The 18,708-nt window shown below is 39.2% G+C and overlaps 1 protein-coding gene across 1 annotated transcript in view; it reads left to right on the top strand.

The window, feature by feature from the left end:
• Nucleotides 1-18,708, top strand: part of SLC49A4 (solute carrier family 49 member 4) — a 129,355-nt gene that overhangs the window by 87,143 nt on the left and 23,504 nt on the right. The window contains exon 7 of the mRNA XM_036742880.1: nucleotides 5,527-5,654. Coding sequence (XP_036598775.1) covers nucleotides 5,527-5,654 — 128 coding nt within the window. The remainder of the gene's footprint in view (nucleotides 1-5,526; nucleotides 5,655-18,708) is intronic.

The raw sequence follows: 18,708 nt of genomic DNA, 5'->3' as shown, positions 1-18,708 counted from the left end.
TATAAACACCTAACTCCTAGGGTTGTTGTAAGAATCAAGTGAGAATATATACGTAAAGTACTTTGCAGAACAATATTAGATACTGTTATTGTCCTGGTTTTTTAGTTATATCTCCAACTGATTGATCTGTTCTTTCTCTCTTTTGTTGTTGAAAATGTTTAGAATTATTGACTTTCCCCTAAGGACTGCTTTGGCCCCATGTTCTCCTGTCATTAGATTTGATGACATTTTCTGTTGTTTCTTTGATTTGTTCTTTGATCCATACATTCTTTAGGATTAAATTCTATCACATAACTCACATAAATTCAGATTCCTTCCCCAACTATCTTCTTCATCCTTGTCTTACTTGAAGTTGTGACCCCTCTGTTTGCTAAGACAAACCCATCTACATGCCTACATCTACTTGTGATCCTATTCAATTCAGTTTTCTCCAGCAGACTGCCACCTGTCTCATATCCATCGTCTCACTAATCTTCAGTCTCTCTCCAGCTACTTCCCTGCTCCCTACAAACAGAACCACATCTTCTCCATCCTTAGAAAGCCCTCACTTGATCTGTCCCTCCTTGCTAGCTGTCATCCCTTTCTTGACTAAACTTGAAAAGGCCATTCACAACTATTGCCTCCATTTTCTTTCCTCTCCCTTTATTAATTGTTTGCCTTCTGGCTTCTAGACTCATTCAACTGAAATTGCTTTCTCCAATGTTACCAATGATTTTGTAATTGCTAAATCAAATGGCTTTTTCTCAGTCCTCAACTTTCTTTATTTTTCTATAGCCTTTGAGACTTGATCACCCACTTCTGGGTATTCTCTTTTCTCTGAGTTCTACTTCCACATATCTGACCACTCATTCTTAATTAATATTCATTCAAATCCCTCCCACTAACCATAGGTGTCCTCCAGGCCTCTGTCCTGTCCTCTTCTTTCTCCCTCTCTCCTGGTGATTGGTAATCTCATCAGCTTCCAGATTCAGTTATTATCTTTATGCCAGCAGTTCTCAGATTTATTTATACAATCTTAACCCTTCTCCAGACCTCCAGCCTGAAATGTCCAACTGTCTATTGGATATCTTGAACTGGATGTACCATAGACATCTTAAACTCAGCATTTCCAAAACTGAACTCATTATCTTTTGCCCCAAACCTTCTTCCCACTTGCCCATTACTGTTGAGGGTACCACCATCTTCTTAATTATCCAGGTTATTAACCTTGGTGTCATTTTTTGACTCCTCCCACTCTCTCATACCATCACCACCCCCACATCAAATCTGTCGCCAAGTCCTGTCAGTCTTCCCTTTGCAAAATCCCTGTATAACCCGTCCCCTCCAAACTTCTGACACAGCTGCCACTGGAATGTAGTAGCCCTCAGCTCCTCACAACCTGAATGCTACTGGTCACCCTGCCCCTAGTCTTTCCCTATTTAAATCCATTCTCCACTTAACTATCATAGCAGCCATCCTAAAGCACAGATCTGACCATGTCTCTCTCTCTCTCTCTCTCTCTCTCTCTCTCTCTCTCTCTCTCTCTCTCTCACACACACACACAGACACACACACACACACACACATTCAGTAGGCTCTGGTGGTTCCTTATTACATAACCAGATTAAATTTAAAATCCTCTGTTTGGCTTTTAAAGTCCTTAACCTAGCTGTCTTGTACTTTTATACCTTATCACCCTCCATACACTCTTCGATCCAGTGACCCTGGCATTCTTGCTATTCCCTAAATATAACACTTTATCCCCTGACTCGGTGGATTTTCCCTGGCTATTCGCATGGCTGGCATTCTCTCCTTCATGCTCTCTACCTCTTAGCTTCCCTGGGCTGCTTTCAAGTCTCAACTGAAATTCTACCTTCTACAAGAAAACGTTTCCAATCCCCACATATTGCTAGTGCCTTCTCTCAGAGATCATCTCCAGTCTTTCTGTTCTATTTCTTGTTTTCTTTCCCATTTTATTGTAAGAGCCTTGAAGGCAGGAACTGTTTTTGCCTATTTGTCCTTGGTGCTTAGCTCAGTGCCTGATACACAGTAGGTGTTTAATAAATACTTGTTGGCCTGACTTGAAGTTATTTAATCCCCATTTAAGTTTGAACCTTTTCTTTGGGTCAGTCAATTAACATTTATGAAGCTCCTGTTTTGTGCCAGGCACTGTAATAATTGCTGGGAATACAAAGAAAGGTAAAAGACAGTCCCCAGCTCTCAAGGAGTCCGATTGGGGGAGAGAGCGTACAAACAAATTTGTACAAACTATATAAAGGATAAATTGGAAATAATCAACAGGAGGAAGGAGCAAGAATTAAGGGGAGTCAATAAATACTTTTTAAAGAAGATGAAATTTAGCTGGAACTTGAGGGAAATCTCCTGGTGGAGATGAAGACAGAAAACATTTTATGTATGTATCTGTGGGGGACGGGTAGTGAAAATGCCCAGAGTTGGGAGTTGAGTCTCTTGTTCAAGGAACAGCAAAAAGGCCTGTGTCACAGGATCACTGCATGTATGGTGGATGGGCGGTGGATAGTGCAGGGGAAGGGCAGCAGAGCTATAAAGTGTAAAAAGACTGGGAAAGTAAGAGGGGCTCAGGTTATGAAGGTCTTTGAATGCCAGACAGGATTTTATATTTAATCCTGGAAACAACAGGGAAGCATTGTAGTTTATTGAGTAAAGGATGACATGGTCAGACCTGTGCTTTGAGAAGATACTTTGACAGCTGAATGGAGGATTGACTGTAGCAGACCAAGCTGTTGTAATAGTCCACAGGTGATGTGATGAAGGACTGCGCCAGGATGGTGACAGTGGCAGAGGAGAGAAGGGGACGTATATGAGAGACGTTTTAAGTTAGAAATGACAGGATTGACAATTGATTGGGTATGGGGTATGAAAAAAGAGTGAGGAGTCAAAGATGACCCCTAAGCTATGAGCCTGAATGGCTTGGAGAATGGTGCTGCCCAGGACAATGAAAGGGAGGTTTTGTAAGGACAGGGTATTTTTAGGGAGAAGATAATGAGTTCAGATTTAGACATGTTGAGTTTTAGAATTCCGTGAGACAGACATTTCAAGATGTCCAATAGACAGACTGGAGGTCAGCGGAGAGGTTAGGGCTGCATAAGTAGATTTGAGAATCGTCAGCTTAAAGATGATAATTGAATCCATGCGAGCTGATGAGATCACCAAGTGAAGTAGCATAAAGGGAGAAAAGAAGAGGGCCCTGGACAGAGTCCTGTGGGACATCCATGTTAGGATGTACCTGGGTGAAGATCCTGCAAAGTAGAGCGGGAAGTACTGGTTAGATAGATAGGAAGAGAACCAGGAGGGAGGAGTAGTGTCACGAAAACCTAGATAGGAGAATATCCAGGAGAAGAGGGTAACTGACAATGTTAAAGACTCCAGGGAGGTCAAGAAACATGAGGATTGATTAAAAAGCCATAAAATTTGGCAACTAAAAGATTTTTGGTTACTTTGGAGAAAACAATTTCATTTGAATATTGAGGTGAGAAGTTAGGCTATAGAAAATTAAGAGGAGAGTGAGAGGAAAGGACATGATAGTACCTATAGTAGACAGCATTGTAAAGAAGTTTAGCTTCATTTTTTTTTTCAGTAAAATATGAGGCAAGATCTTCAGCTGAGATAGTAAAGGTAAGAGGAACCATGAGAAGTTTAAGGAGGATTGAAATGGTTTGGTGAGTGATGAGTAGAATAGTGAGTTAATTAGGGAGGTATGCAATGTACTTTATTGATTACAATTTTATTGTGTTGTAGTCAGTAAAGAATGTCTTTAATATTTCTTTTCGGAATTTGTTAAGAAGTATTTTATGCTCATAATCAATTTTTGTAATTATGATATGAAGCACATAACTGAGAAATATGAATATTCCTTTCCATTTCCATTCAATAATTGCCAGACATCTCTTACCTAATATAAGTAAAATTCTATTTAAGTCTTTAACATCTTGTTTATCTTTTTGTTATTTGGGGTACAAAAGGGGCACGTTGATGTCCTTGATAATTGTGCTTTTACTTTCTATTTTCCCCTATAATTCACTTAACTTTTCATTCAAGTACTTAGATTCCATGCCATTTGATACATATGTGTGTGTAATGTATATATATGAAATATTGATAACATTTCCTTATCTATGGTACTTTTAAGCATAATATATTTTCCTTGCTCACTTCTTTTAACCATAACAATTTTTACTGTTATCTTTTCTGAGATTGCTTTCTATGCTTGCTTTTTTTAATTCACCTGAAGCAGAGTAGATTTCTGCTAGAGCCCTACACTTTAGCTTTCTGTGATTTTTTTTATGTTTTAAGTGTGTTTTTTTAAAAACAGCACATTATTTGATTATGCTTTCTAATCTGTTCTGCAACTGTCATGTATTTGAAAGTATGAAGATCTAGTGGAAAAAATAAAAATTATATGGGAACAGGGTGAGGTACATGTTGTTCTTGTTTGTCCTATCTGCTACTGAATTTGTCCCAAAGATGATTTCTATAAATCCGAAGAACATGAGCTTGCATCCTAATACTTTCATTTAGCTTTTAAAATCAACCACTTTATCTATATGCACAATAGTTCACCAAACATTAAATATAATTAAAGAGCAATATTAGCTCTAATGTTCCTGAGACCATTCTTCTCTGAATTCCATTCAACATAATGAATGAGAATGAAACAACACCTCACACTCTCTGAAAGGTTTCAGTGTGCTTTCATCACAGCAGTCCTGTGAGGTCAAAGGAGTGCAAGTACTATTATTCCTGTTCTATATATGAGGAAACTGAGTTAAGTGCCTAGAGCAGTTCAAAACCAGGTCTTCCAATCCCAGGTTTAATAATATTTCCAACGCACTTGCTTTGAAAGAAATAGGAGCCGTCCATTTGTCTCTAGCTTTTAGAATCAAAGATGTTGGAATTCAAAATAATCTTGCAAGAGATGGTGGCTTTGTGGCTTCTTAAATATTCTTGTTCCTAATTCTTGGTATATTCTTGGTTGATGTATGCCATAAACGGTTTCTCCTTTTGAATATTACCAAATTGCTTTCAAATTCCTTAGGCCTGTAAATGACAGGTATGTTTCTTGGCTCTAGGGAGTTTTGTCGTTTTTTTTTTTAATTTAAATGAACTGTGTCTGTAAAATATCCGCTTCTTGAATGATGATTCTCATATGGTTTAAAGGTATTTTGCTTTAGTCATAAGGAAGAGCAATGGCACTACATTTAATACCACCTGAGAACTGAGATGAGCTCTATATTGAGCTTTTGGGAGCTATTTAAGGATATAAAATTTGAAAGTTCACTTCTAATAGCATTTCCAAATCTAGAAATCCTTCCATATAGGTTGAGGGTTCTTAGCAAAGATAGATCATTTCATACTTCTACAATGAAATGGCATCAAAATACTAAATTTCAAAATAATGTATGGGAATTGTGGTCTTAACCTAATTTTAGTTGATTTATAGAATATCATGCTGAAATAATAAGAAAAACATGATTTGAGTTAGTGAATCCTTTTTTTTTTTCCTGTCAGGTTTGCAGATTTTATCAGAGGCATGTTGAAGCTAATCCTTCTGTTACTGTTTTCTGGAGCTACGCTTTCATCCACTTGGTTCACCCTGACCTGCTTGAACAGCATTACTCACCTGCCTTTAACTACAGGTACACGTGGAATCTTTTTGGACTATGGACAGACAAGTTTTTCTCATTTCATGTTTTAATACGTGCCCCAGGACTGTGGAGTGATTTCTGTTGTCAGGTCGATAATTTTTGATCGTATAAAGCTTGAAAAGGAGAGTCGTAGAATGCCCTTGGATAATCATCACACTGTCATCTCATCTGAAAGGGCCCAAAAACCAAGTTTAGTTTTCACCAAGAACCTGAAGCTGTATTTTTTTTTTCAGAAAGGATTTTAAATTAGGTAAGCAGTAGGTAGGCAAGCTGATTATACCAGGAAATGTCTTCTATGTAGAAATCATAAGAGAATATAGATAGGTAAATAGAGCATGTGTTAATAATAGCTGTTATTTATATGGTACGTTGAGGGTTTGCAGTGCATTTTTCAAATATTAGTTCATTTTGTACTTCCAGCCTGAGAAATAGTTGCTATTGTTAATCTCATTTTACAGATGGGGAAACGAGTCATATAGCAGGTAAGTAGCATATTCAAGGTTGCATAGCTAGTAAATATCTGAGGCCAGATTTGAACTTGGGTCTTCCTGAATCCTGATGCCACATCCTATCTCCTGTGCCTTACTATATGCCAGGCACTATGTTAAGTGCTGGAGATACAAATGTAAGCAATGGAGGAAGACAAGCCATATGGGGAAATTGAAAAAGGGTGGAGGCAGTGAGGCAGAGGAGGAGGGGTATTCCCAAGGAAAGCCAGTCGTGGGTAGGGTGAAGCATGCATGGCTAAGGTCTTTCCTAACATGGTGGTCCCAGAGAAGGAGTCACTTACATCATACAAAACCCTCGTTCCCCTTAGGCCCGCATACCTCTGTGACATTGTTGATAAACAACAACCATCTACGTTTGAGCATTCGTGCTTCATCTTTGTATTTTGCCAAGCGTTATGTTTCCTTGGATTTAGAATGTGACATGGCATGCTACTTGGGGGTTTTCTGGACCAGATCTGTGATTTCATTTACATAGTGTCCTTCTGAGGAGCAATACAGATGGGCACTCCTCTTCAATTTGATTCTTAGAGATTTGCCTCGGGCACTCAGAGATTAAATGATTTTGTCACAGCTGGTTATGTGTCAGAGAGTGAGGACTTGAATTCAGGTCCTCCTGACCCCAAGGTTGGTTCTCTAGCCACTGCACTCTCTACTCTTGGTTTACTTGTACAAGATTGTTTGATCTCTCTATGTCATAACAAGAAAATGGAACCTAGGAGGTTTTAAATAAATACGTTTCAGCTGAATCTTGTTCTGGAAACTGACGTTTGTAGACTCTCTGTGCATTTCATTTTACTTCCTGTCTAAAAGAAACTCCAAAATTTTAATTAGTCAAAAATTATTGCCTCAGCAGTTCAAAGCAGAACTTCGTGCAAGTTCTTAATTGTTTGCCGAGCTGAGCTGTGCTGCAGTTGTCTACTATTAATAGGAAACATTTATAGGCATCCTTTTTTTTGTTTTGAAGTTTTAAATTTTTTCTGCTCTGAGACAGTGGAATAGAGAAACCAATTATAAGGTTGCCAAGGTAGTCTTCTGAATAGAGAGAAGGAAATGGATGCCAGAGTTGTCGGAATTGAATTGGACAAGACTCAGCAACTGGTTAGATATGAGAGGATGAGGGAGGAGGAAAAGTTAAGCATGACAGTTTTCAAACCTGGGAGATGGAGATGGTGATCCAGGCATCAGCAGAAATAGGTTGGGAGGCCGTGTGGAACAGAGGAAAGTGTGCCCAATGTGGAGCACCTGGACCCAAGTGTGAATCTTGGCTCTGATACTTACTATCTAGGTGATTTTTGGTAAAACACTCAGCTGCTCTGGGACTGTTTTCTGAGCTGTAAAACTGAGGAGCTTGGACTCTCTATAGTCTCTTCTAGCTCTGGATTTATAATAAATGGTCCTAAATGTGGCGGAGAAGTGAATTTAGTCAGACAGATGATCTGTTCCAGATGTGTTAAAATTCAGGTGCTGGTTGAGGAGATTGTATGGTATAATAATTACAAGAACAAGAGAGTGCTAGATGTGGAGTAGAAAATGTCTACATTTCAATACTGGCTCTGCCACTTACTTCCCATGTGAGTTTTCAAAGTCTCTGAAGTGTTCTGGACCTCCATTTCCTCATCTTTAAAAATGAGAGGGTTGGACGAGATGATCTCTAAGACACTTCCGGGATCTGTATCCATGTTCCTAGGAGATAGCAGGTAAGGATGTGCAGCAGGCACTTAGCGCTGCAGGACTGGAATTCTGGAGAGGTTTGTGTAGATTTGAGTCATCAGAATAGAGACTATTGAATCCACTGGGAGAAATAAGATCAACAAGGGAGAGAGTGCAGCGGAGAGAAGGCCTCCCAGAAAGCTTTAGAGAAAGCCCATAGTTGGGGACAAGAAATAAATGATGAGTCAGTGAAGATTAATGAAGGTCAGACAGGTAAGAGAGAGAACCAGAGTAGGGCAGTGTCACAGCAGTGTCGTTTGCAGTCTCGCTTCTGAGCTCATCACTCAAAGAAACTGCTCTCTTCAAAGTTAGCGGTGATCTCCTAATTGTCAAGTTTGATGGCCTTTTCTGAGCCCTCATCCTTCTCCACCTCTCTGCTGCATTTGACACCATTGACTAGCCTCCCCTCCTGGATAGTCTCTCTTCTCTAGGTTTTCATGACCCCTCCTCTCTTGGTCTGCCTCTTACTTGTCTGTCTCCTCTTCTCCATCTCCTTTTTCTGATTTACCCATATCATACCCCTAACTGGGTATTTCCCAGGCTTCTGTCCTAGGCTTCTAAAGGCAATCAGTGCATGGAAAGCTCTTTCCCGCCCATTCACTGGGCTTTGGGGGTGGGGCTCTCAGGGTCCTGGGAGGAGTGGCTAGGACTGGAGCCAGTGGAAGCCAGTGGTGGGAAGAGCTTGCTGAAGGGTTGGAGCAGAGATAAGAGGCAGTTGGTGAGAGCAGTTGAGAGCTGAAGGAGAGAGGAAGCAGTCAGCTAGCTGGAACACAGCTTGGCTTGGAGATTGCTCGGAAGCTGAGGTTACTGTGGCAGGCGCTACAAAAAAAAAAAGCAGGACTGACCCTCGTGGAGACCAGAGAGTGCTGAGCAGGGGCTTGAGGCCAGTGGGTGGTCTTCTTGCTGGAGGGCCCTAGAATTGGGAGCGGGGGAGCACGAGTATGGCTTGTCTTGCTGCCATAATGTTTTTCTGTGGCCACCTGATCAGCGTTGTGAGATGGGCATACTGGTCTTGGAAGGTTCTTGCTAGGATGTTGAATTGGCAACATTGGTCCATGGATCTGCTACTTTTGAGTTTCAATAAATGCTTTAACTCCTCTGCCTTCTACTTAGAGAATTCCTTATATCCTGCAATTCTGGACCATTCAGGCATATTCATGGCTATCTTTGAAGTCATGAATTCTGCCTTACTGATATAAGGCCCTCTTCTCTTCCCTTTCTACACTTGTCTTTCTCTTAGTAACCTCTTCAGCTCCCATGAATTTAATTATCTTCCAAATGCAAATGACTCACAGGTCTCTATAATTCAGCCCAAGTATCTACTCTGATATTCAGTTCTACACCACCAGTTGCCTGTTGGGCACTTCAAATTAGATGCCCTCGAGACATCTCAAACCCATTATATCCAAACTGCACCAAAATTTCCCTCTATACCCTCTTCCAAACTTGGCTGTTTCTTTCAAAAGTACCACTATTCTTCTTGTCTCCCAAATGTGTAATCTCTATGTTATCCTTAGCTCCTTACTCTTCTTCACCTCACATAATCACTTGCCAAGCCTTGGCATATCTTGCATCTGACTCCATTAAATGTCTACAGCCTTAGTTCAGACCCTCCTCACCTCTCACATAGATTATCGATCACATTAGCCTCCTAATTGGCCTCCCTGCGTCAAGTCTCCATTCTAGTCATTCCTCCACATTGCTGCCAAAAAGATTTTTCTAGTGCATACCTGGCCATGACATTACTCTCCTCAATCAAGTCTAGTGACTTCTGTCTCTAGAATACAACATAAAGTCTTCCCCTTTAGCTTTTAGAATTCTTCACAGCATGACCCCAGGTGATCATTCCAGGCTCCCTGGACGTTACTCTCCTTCTCCCCCTACCTGCCCCCAATCTCCGCAGTACAGCCAAATTGGCCTTCTCTCTTTCTCTGTTCCTCACCCCACACACAATACTCCATCTCCCATCTTCATGTCTTTGTACTGGCTGTCCTCCATGCCTGGAATACATTCCCTCTTTCCTTCTATCTCTTAAAAGTCATCTTCTTTCTTCAGGATGCAGCTCAAATACCACCTTCTACAGGAAGCCTTTACTGATTCTCCTTCCCTTCATCCGCTAATGTTCTCCCATCCAAACTGTTTCACTGTTTATATTTATTTGATTTTTCTTTTTGTATTTATTCTGTGCATACTTATACATGTACTTACTGATTCTTCTCCGTTAGAATATAAGCTCCTTGAGAGAAAGGATTGTTTAGTTTTATGTTTGTATTCCTAGCACCTGGCACAGTGCTCAGCACATGGTAAGCTCGTAATAGATGCTTATCAAAACACTGTAAAAACAAATGGTTTTGAAAGGTTCAGACTTTTGATCAATATAAAGAGAAGGTTTTTTGCTCCAGCAGATGACAACTTTTGATCTCAGGGACTGGGGGATAAGGAAGTGGAAGTTTGTTAGCCATAGGATGGAAGGAATACCAGTTGATCAGAGATCTCACTCCCTAAGTAAGCCTCTGTGAAGGCCACAGGACTGCAGTGGGGCAGAGACATTGCATTGGCATCTATGGTGTATTTTCTTTTCAGACACTGGGGAGCTTTAGGTAGAGATAGTGGGCAGTTCTGGTTAGGCCTCTGGGTTATTGAATACCTGATGATGGAATCTCCAGGAGCTATACTGAACTCATATATAACCATATCCTCATCCAAGAAAATAGTGAAGTACATTCAGAAGATATCCTGCCTCGATATTAGGGGGAAAGAAAGGGGGAGGCTGAGTCAGTGTCAGAGATGGCGTTGACAGCCTGAGAATGAGGTTGAACCAAGGTTGTGTTTCTGCAAAACTAATGAATTGGCCGTGATATTTTTTTTTATTGTAAATATACTGGTGATTTATGAACTATGAAATTTGGTGCAATCACAGTGAAGTTATATAACCTTTAAACATATACCAGATTTTATTCAAATCTGTTAAAAATTATATTGGAACATTTACACACACACACACACACATAAAACTTTTTTTTTTCAAGATAGCTTAACCACAAGTTAAAGCCTATCTTAAGGTCTACTTGAATGGTACCCCAACTTTTACTTAAGTTCAAATCTATTCAGTAATTTTAAGTCTAGGAATATGGCCAAGAGTAAAAACAGTAGTTATCCTTTAATCAGAAATCATAAGAGTCCTTCAAGGTCAAGAAAAGTCTTTTTTAAGCTCTAAAGGTGGCTACTGCTTCGAGCCCTTGGAGGTTTTTTGACTAGTTTGAAGAGTATATTGTGAGTGTTGAAGTGTGTGTGTGTGTGTGTGTGTGTGTGTAAAAATCACTGGCACCAAATGTTACTACCATCAAGGACCTTCTCTTCAGGGAAAATAATGTACGCAGATAATGAGCAAATATAAAATATATGTAAATACAAAGTAATTTCCATGGATAAAGACAGTATAGAGAAGTGGATAGAGAGCTAGCCTAGGAACCAGGAGGACTTGGGTTTGGGTCCTGCCTCTAACACATACATACTTAGTTATGTGACCTTTAGCCATTCACTTAACCCCTGGTGCCTCCAGGCATCTCTATAGGTTGTAGAATAGTTTACTAGAGCCTGAGGTTAATAAAGCCTTTAGTCCTTTCCTAGGATGAGTGTGGGACCTGAATAGGATAATCTGTATAATGCCCTTTGAAACCCTTAAATCTCTCTCTCTATGTTAAGTGCCAGCTATTGTTATTATTTTGTCATGGTTAGCAAACTGACCCAGAGAAAGGATGGAGATAAACTTCTGTATAAAGAAATGCTCCCAGTACTGTGAAGAAGCCTGTTAAGCTCTGGAACTGGTTTGGTGGAACATTTTTACCAGTGATCTGGACATGACAATGCCATGTGAATCTCCAGGTCTGTTTAAGTAACACTGCTCTGCAGATTAAAAATGCTGAGCTGACAGTATGAACCTCGGGGTATGAGGTGAGCAGAAAAGTGACATTGTGGGCATATTTAAGGGAAAATAATCCAAAGTCAATTTATAGAGACATCAGTGAGTCAGCCAGCATTTACTAAGTGCTTCCAGTATGCCAGGCACTCAGCTAAGTGCTGGGGATAGGATTCCAGAGAATGAAGCAATCCCTACTCTCAGGAAACTCACATTGTAATGGGTCCACAACAAGGCCCTATATACAGAATGAAGAAGAAATATAAATCAATACCAAATACTGATGAGAGTACCAAGGTCATTGATTAACTCACTCATTCAGGAAGCATTTATTAGTTTCCGTGTTACACTTTGTGCTAGATATCAGAGATTTAAAGACAAAAATGAAAAACAATCCTGTCCTGAAGGAGTTTAGGTACAATTGAAGGAAAATGATACTTATGCAGATAAGTAAATACAAAGTAACTTCTAGGGGTGAATGGAAGAGGAGGGAGAGTACTCTCTCACCCTGAGAGAGAAGAGAGCCCAGGGTAATCTTGGGAGACACCCACAGCTAGGCACCAGGAATTGGATGATGATCAGCAGTTTCACCCCCTAGAGGAAGTTCAAGGGAAATGAGGGCTGAAATCATTGGTAACGTTTAAGAGAGCTGTTTCAGTTTTATGATCACATCAAAACTTTTGACCCAGAGACCCCTCTGCTAGGCATTATACCCAAAGGGATCTGTGATAAAAAGAAAGCCTTCATACAGACCAAAATATTTATATCACTACTTTTTGTAGTAAAAAACAACTGGAAACAAAGTGATGCCCATTGAGTGGGGAATGTCTACGCAAGTTGTGCCTAAGTAGAATGGACTGTTACTGTGCTATTAGAAAGGATGGATGCAAAAAAATAAGAGAAGCATAGGAAGACTGGTGCAAAGTGAGCAGAACTAGTAGAACAATGTGCATAATAACTTTGAGGGGAACAACTTTTGGTCCTGCATTTTATGTTTGATTTTGTACTGTAACCATACTCTGTCAAACCTAAAGTTTGAATGGAGAAGCGTATGCACGCTGAAGTTCAGCCTCCCCCACTCTGAATGGAAATACCAAGGATACAACTGCTGCTAGTAAAAGAAAAATTCTGTTCTTAATACTCTCATGAAACACTGTCTTAACATTTCCTCCAAGGTTTGTGGGGTGTCCCTGAGAAGCTAGGACAACCTGACCTAGTTCCATCTTTAACTAAGGTGGTCTTATCTAATTCCCCAGTCACCAGTAAGTCTGCCCTTACCTGTTGATTTATGAAGGCATTCCTTAGAGATAAGAGAAGTGGTCCTTATAGCCTGAGGGGGCTGCGCCCACTTCCTTTGATGCAGCCAATAGTGATCTTTCATCTCTGTGGTGCTAGCCAATTAGGTGATTTCCGTTCTGTTTTGTTCCGTATTTATAAAAATGTATCGCACCCTCAATTTGGGGTCTCGTGACCATTAGACCTAGCCTTTATTATCAGGTCACATGCCCCTCATAATAAATGACATCTAGTGTGGAGATTTGCCTCAGTTTAACTCTTGTTAATCCAGTCGAGACAAATTTAACATGTAAATGTAAAGAAAATGTTTTCAGGTTTTAAAAATGCCACTGTAGTGTAGTCCTCAAATTAACTACCTAAAAGTAGTCACAAAAGGGGTAGGTTTAAATTAAATCAAATCACTGTTTCAGTAATAGTTAAAATCACCCATTAAACTCAGTTGAATCAATAGTGCCTTGACACACAACTTTCAGAAAGACACTAGGACTGAAGAGTCCCAGAAGCGTAAAAGCTGAAGCTAAGCATATCTTTGGTACAGGGAATCAGGAGGATGTGAGTTCAGATCCTACCTCAAACCCTACTCCAGCTGGGGGACCCTAGGTAAGTCACTTCACCTCTTTTGGCTTCAGCTGCCTCATCTTTAAAATGGGGATAGCAATAGCATTTACTTCACAGGGTTGCTGTGAGGATCAAATGAGGTAATATTTGTAAAGCATTTTGTGATCCTTAGAGCCCTATGTAAATGTTAGCTCTTATTAATATTACTTAATGAGCTCTTTCAGATTAAGTAATAATTGTCTGTCAGCGATTATCCTTTATATATAGCCTTCGGAGTTTACAAAGTGATTTCTTCACAGTAATGCCACGTAGGTCACACAAGTATCTCCTTTTTACAGATGAGGAAATAAACATACAGAGAAGTGGTGACTTCTCCAGTGTCAGGCTTCTGTGGCCCACTAGGGGAGAGAGAGACAGACAGAGAGAGCATGTGATGGATTCAGGAAGATTTGAGCAGAAATCCAGCCTCAGGCGCTTCCTGGTTGTGTCCCTGGGCATCGCCCTCACAGCTTTATTTTCCTCCTCTGTAAAATGGGGATTATGATAGCACCTACTGCACAGAGTTGTGGTAAAGACCCAAAGAGACAATACTTGGAAGGTGCTTTTTGCAAACTTTAAAGTGCTATAGAAATGTTAGCTGTCATTATCATCATCATCATCGTCATCATCATCATTATTGTGCATGATCACAATTAAGTAGAGAAGTTTGGATTGGAACCCAAGTCTTCTGACTCCAAGCCCAACAGTCTTCTATCTCATACTGATCCTTAGACTAATTGTCTTTACCTTTCATAAATAATTCTCTGGGAACTAACCTAAAAGAGCTCAAGAGTATATTGAAACTTATTATAAAACCTTTCTTTAAAGACTACTTACACCCAAATGCTATATAATTAGAAGCTTGTAATTCCATAAGTGGCATCTTTAAGTTTTTACATGTTTTAACTTAATGCCATTTTAACAGAGGGATTTGAATTTTTAAAAAAAACTCCATTAAACTTTTTTTTTTTCCAAGAAACCTCTGTTATACCAATTTGACAAGAATACAGTTTGGGACAGAATCGAAAGACTACAGAAATGAAGACAATCTTAAATAAAACAAAGACTGATATAAAATAAGAGATTTGGTGTAGAAGGTATAGACTTAAAAATGACCAACAAATTGCTAGATTCACCTGTGAATAGAAATGAAACTATTTTTGGTCTATTTCCTAGATAAGTCATTCCCGAGAGTCATTGTCTCAATTCTCAGTCTCCTGCGAGACTGGCTGAGCCTGGGCTCCTTGTGTTCTGAAAGCTTTCAGTAAACATTAGTTATTGTTAATGAAGGTAATAATAGACTGCCTTTTATTTTTCAACACTGAGTAGATGTAGAGAAACAAAAAGACATTTTAATGTGGCTTGATGAAAAATCGACAGATCTGTTGCTTATAGTCTTTCTGCCTCTGTAATGTCAACAAGCAGTCCCTATTTTATGAGACTTATGTGAAAACCAGGTTTATTACAAGAGAAATGAGCATGCATGTGGAACCCAAAGAGTTCACAGTCCGTACAGAAGTTTGCATATTTATGACAGTACAACAATAGGAGGAGAAAACAAGAAGAGCCATGGCACCGGAGGGGAAAGGTGCAGTAACTTCTCCCAAAGGGGAGGAGCAAGGCGATGGCTAAGGCTTTCTTTTTTGTTGGGATCCACTAGACTCTGAAGAGAGGAGGGTCCCCACTTATCTACAAAGGACCCCAGCAGCACAAGCATTTTTCCTAGCCTGGCATAGACTAGCAGGTGCCTGTCTTGCCTCTCATGGACACACAGGGAATCCAGCTTGGGGTGCAAACAACAAATTATGTCAGCTGGTGGGGCTTCATCCTCGACACATTCAGGGCCTTCTGCATGCTCTGGGTCCAGTGTTTCTGGAAAATATGGCAACTCAAAAAGACAAGTTCAGGGGACCCCTTAACAGTAAGAAGCTGTAGCAACAGGCATTTTGTAGAAGGGAACTTAGTAATTACTTAGACTGACATGGACCTTCAAGTTTCTTTTTACTGTTCTTGGCAAATTCATGTTTCCTTTAACCAAGAATAATTTTCATTGTGATCAGGAAACCTTTTTCCCCCTTCTTTTTTCATAGCAAATTGATGGCTTCTGCTATATCTTAAAAGGATATATGTGGAAAATATATGCGAATCATAACTACTGACATAAGAAATTAGTTAAAATTCAGTAATACCATTTCATAATGCCATCAAAGAGATCTAATTTAAGCAATGTGTATCTATCCCTGCTGCCGGCAGTTTTAAATTCTTGGTGCTAGAACTGCTTTGCAGGGCATCATTCTAGGCTTATATGTTGGTGCCATTAACAAAAGTTATTTTCCATGGAGGATAAATGTGGCCAATTTAAAAATCTAGATGTTTATATCTTAGATAGAAAGTTATTGATAAAAGTTATTCACTGTACTTGAGAAGTGATAGTTGAACCACATTACCCATAAGTAATTTTCAGTTAAATAAAATGGTCAAATTTGTCTCCTCACATTAAAAATGTTGTTTTAAAATGCTAATGCTTTAGAATTGAATTTCCCAAAATAAAATTATTTGGCTGCTTTCTTTTTTTTTTGCCAAGGAAAAAGACAAAGTTTATTAAAGATTCGCCATATTGGGTTGTCTTAAGAAATCCCACATTTTGTGACACTTGTTTTCATAAACTGGTAGGATCCAATCTCCTGAACTAGATTGAATCTGAGCGCCTTCATGTAGTCAAGATGGAGCTCATATACAGAAAGATTGTGGGAGGGATCCAGGGGTGGTCAAGTAGTCTGGGGTGACTAGAGGAGGGGTTTAGGGAGGGTCTTGAGGAGGAGTCTAAGGAGGATCTTAATGGGACTGGGGTGACTAGAGGTCAAGACTCCAGGAAACAATGGGATTTTGATAGGATTAAGGGTGGGAAGCAGCTGGATAATAGAGGGGCTAGAGATTTGGGCCTGGATAATGAAAGGCTTATGGCCTCAGGGGAAGGCCAGATCTAGTGGGAAGATTCAAGGAGAGTTCAAGGGGGCTCCCAAAGACTGTACTCCATCAGGTTCAAGGGGGTTCCCAGAGACTGTACCCCCATTATTCCCCCCTCAAATATTTGTCTGCTGTTAAACAGAATAGCATAGGAGTCAGCTATTTTGAGAAGATTCTTTAAGTAGTTCAGGTTTCTAGAGTATTATAGGGTAGGTTTGTAACTGTCTAGGCATGAGTGTAGAAGAAAAAGTCCTGGAAGAGGTTACAGTTGACCACCTGCTAGTGACTCAAGTTAGAATTGTACTACAAACTGTTTGACATATGCCCATACTGGGATGGTTTACAGTGTTGGATACGTAAAGACTAGAAAGTGATCCTCCCACTGCTTTGTGCTTCCATTAAAGAGTTTTGGTAAATGACACTTTCCAAAAAATATGGGGAAACTGGAGAGAATTCAGAGAAAAACAACAAATGGAATGCAAGAAACAGGAAGTGACATGAATAAAGTTTAAAGGAACTAATGTCGTTTAACACTAACAAGAAATTTCTTGTCTCTAAGTCCAGTATATGAACGACCTTTTTCTAGAGTAAGCTAGAGTAAGATGAGCTTAAGAGGAGAAATTTTGGTAAGACTTAGGAAACAATTTTTTTAACTATCAAGGTGATGAAACACAGAAATAAACACTGGTCCTGAAGATCTTCAAGAAAAGGATTGAGTCTTCAAATAGAAAGTGCTACGTAAATGCAAAAGAAAAGCTAGACCAGATGAACTGTCAGCATCTCTTCCAGCCCTATTATTCTGTGATTTAGTAATAAATTACCTTTTCCGGGGTTGTAAATGTTGCTTTGGGGCATGAAAAATATGAATAAGTTCAGACTCATTAATTCTGATTTCACAATCAGTCTTTAACTCCATGTCTACTAACACTGAGGATTATTAGCTGTGCTTCATCTGTATAAGATAATTAATTTGCTTTCTAGCGATAAGGGCCTGTAAACATAATTATCAACCTTTCCAAGACTAAACTATAGCAACCAAGATGATGAACAAAAGGGTGCAAGCAAATGATTATTACACAGAACACAAAATAACAGGAATAATTTTCTACCAAAATATCTCCGTCATTTTCTGTAAGCTTCATATATACTACTTACTTTATTAATATGAAATAGTTTCTGGTAAAGAACAAAACAGATGGTTTTCAAATTGAAGAAAATGTGGGGCTTCAAGATAATGATATACAAATGAATATCAGCTTTATGAAAACCCATGGGAAAAAATGTGTGAGTGTTTTTTGGTTCCTGTTACTCTTAGCATCTCTTAATTGTCCAAATTCCCTTTAAAAACTACTTTTATTTATAATGTCAGATTTACCTTAAATGGTTTGAAAAAGTTTTTAGTAAATCCAGTTTAATCATTTCCACTAATGTTCATAATTTAACACAAGTCAGTGCACAAAGGAATGAAAGTTTATCCAATATTATATTGTTATATATGGTGTATTAATATTAATATACCCTCAAAGGAAATTCTTTAGTTTTGATCAGTAAAATAACTTGTAATGAAATGTGTTATGTTAACTTCACGGTGTCCATAGTTTCTTAAGAAAGCTTTAAGCCAACTGCTTTGCTGCTTCTGCAGTTGTAATTATTTAAAAAAAAAAAAAAGTAAACTGAACAAAGCTCTGTTCTTTATGTGTGAGATATTTTTAACTTAAAATTTTTTTTATTTCATTTTCCTTTTTTAATCAACAAAGGTCTATTTTCAAATATCTCCTCTTTCCACCCCCTCGCCACTGTCATGTTGAAATAAAGAAAAGCAAAACACTTGTAACTTATAGTTATTATCATTAAGAATAATGGATATTTTAGGACACAGGGAGGGAGACCAGGCTCAGTCATTCTTCCAGGGGACTGAGAGTTGCAACATATGCTTATTCATCTCTGTTCATAGATAAGTCTAGCAATTTGGTGGTCATTTATAGGTTTACACATTCTATACTAAATCACCCATTTCAGTGCAGTCTTTATCTTATTTAAGGTTCTG

The sequence above is a fragment of the Trichosurus vulpecula genome, chromosome 2, assembly GCF_011100635.1.
Source record: "Trichosurus vulpecula isolate mTriVul1 chromosome 2, mTriVul1.pri, whole genome shotgun sequence".
In the NCBI taxonomy this organism is placed as follows: domain Eukaryota; kingdom Metazoa; phylum Chordata; class Mammalia; order Diprotodontia; family Phalangeridae; genus Trichosurus; species Trichosurus vulpecula.
The sequence above is the reverse complement of the archived record's forward strand: the minus strand, read 5'-3'. Positions and strand labels throughout refer to the sequence as shown.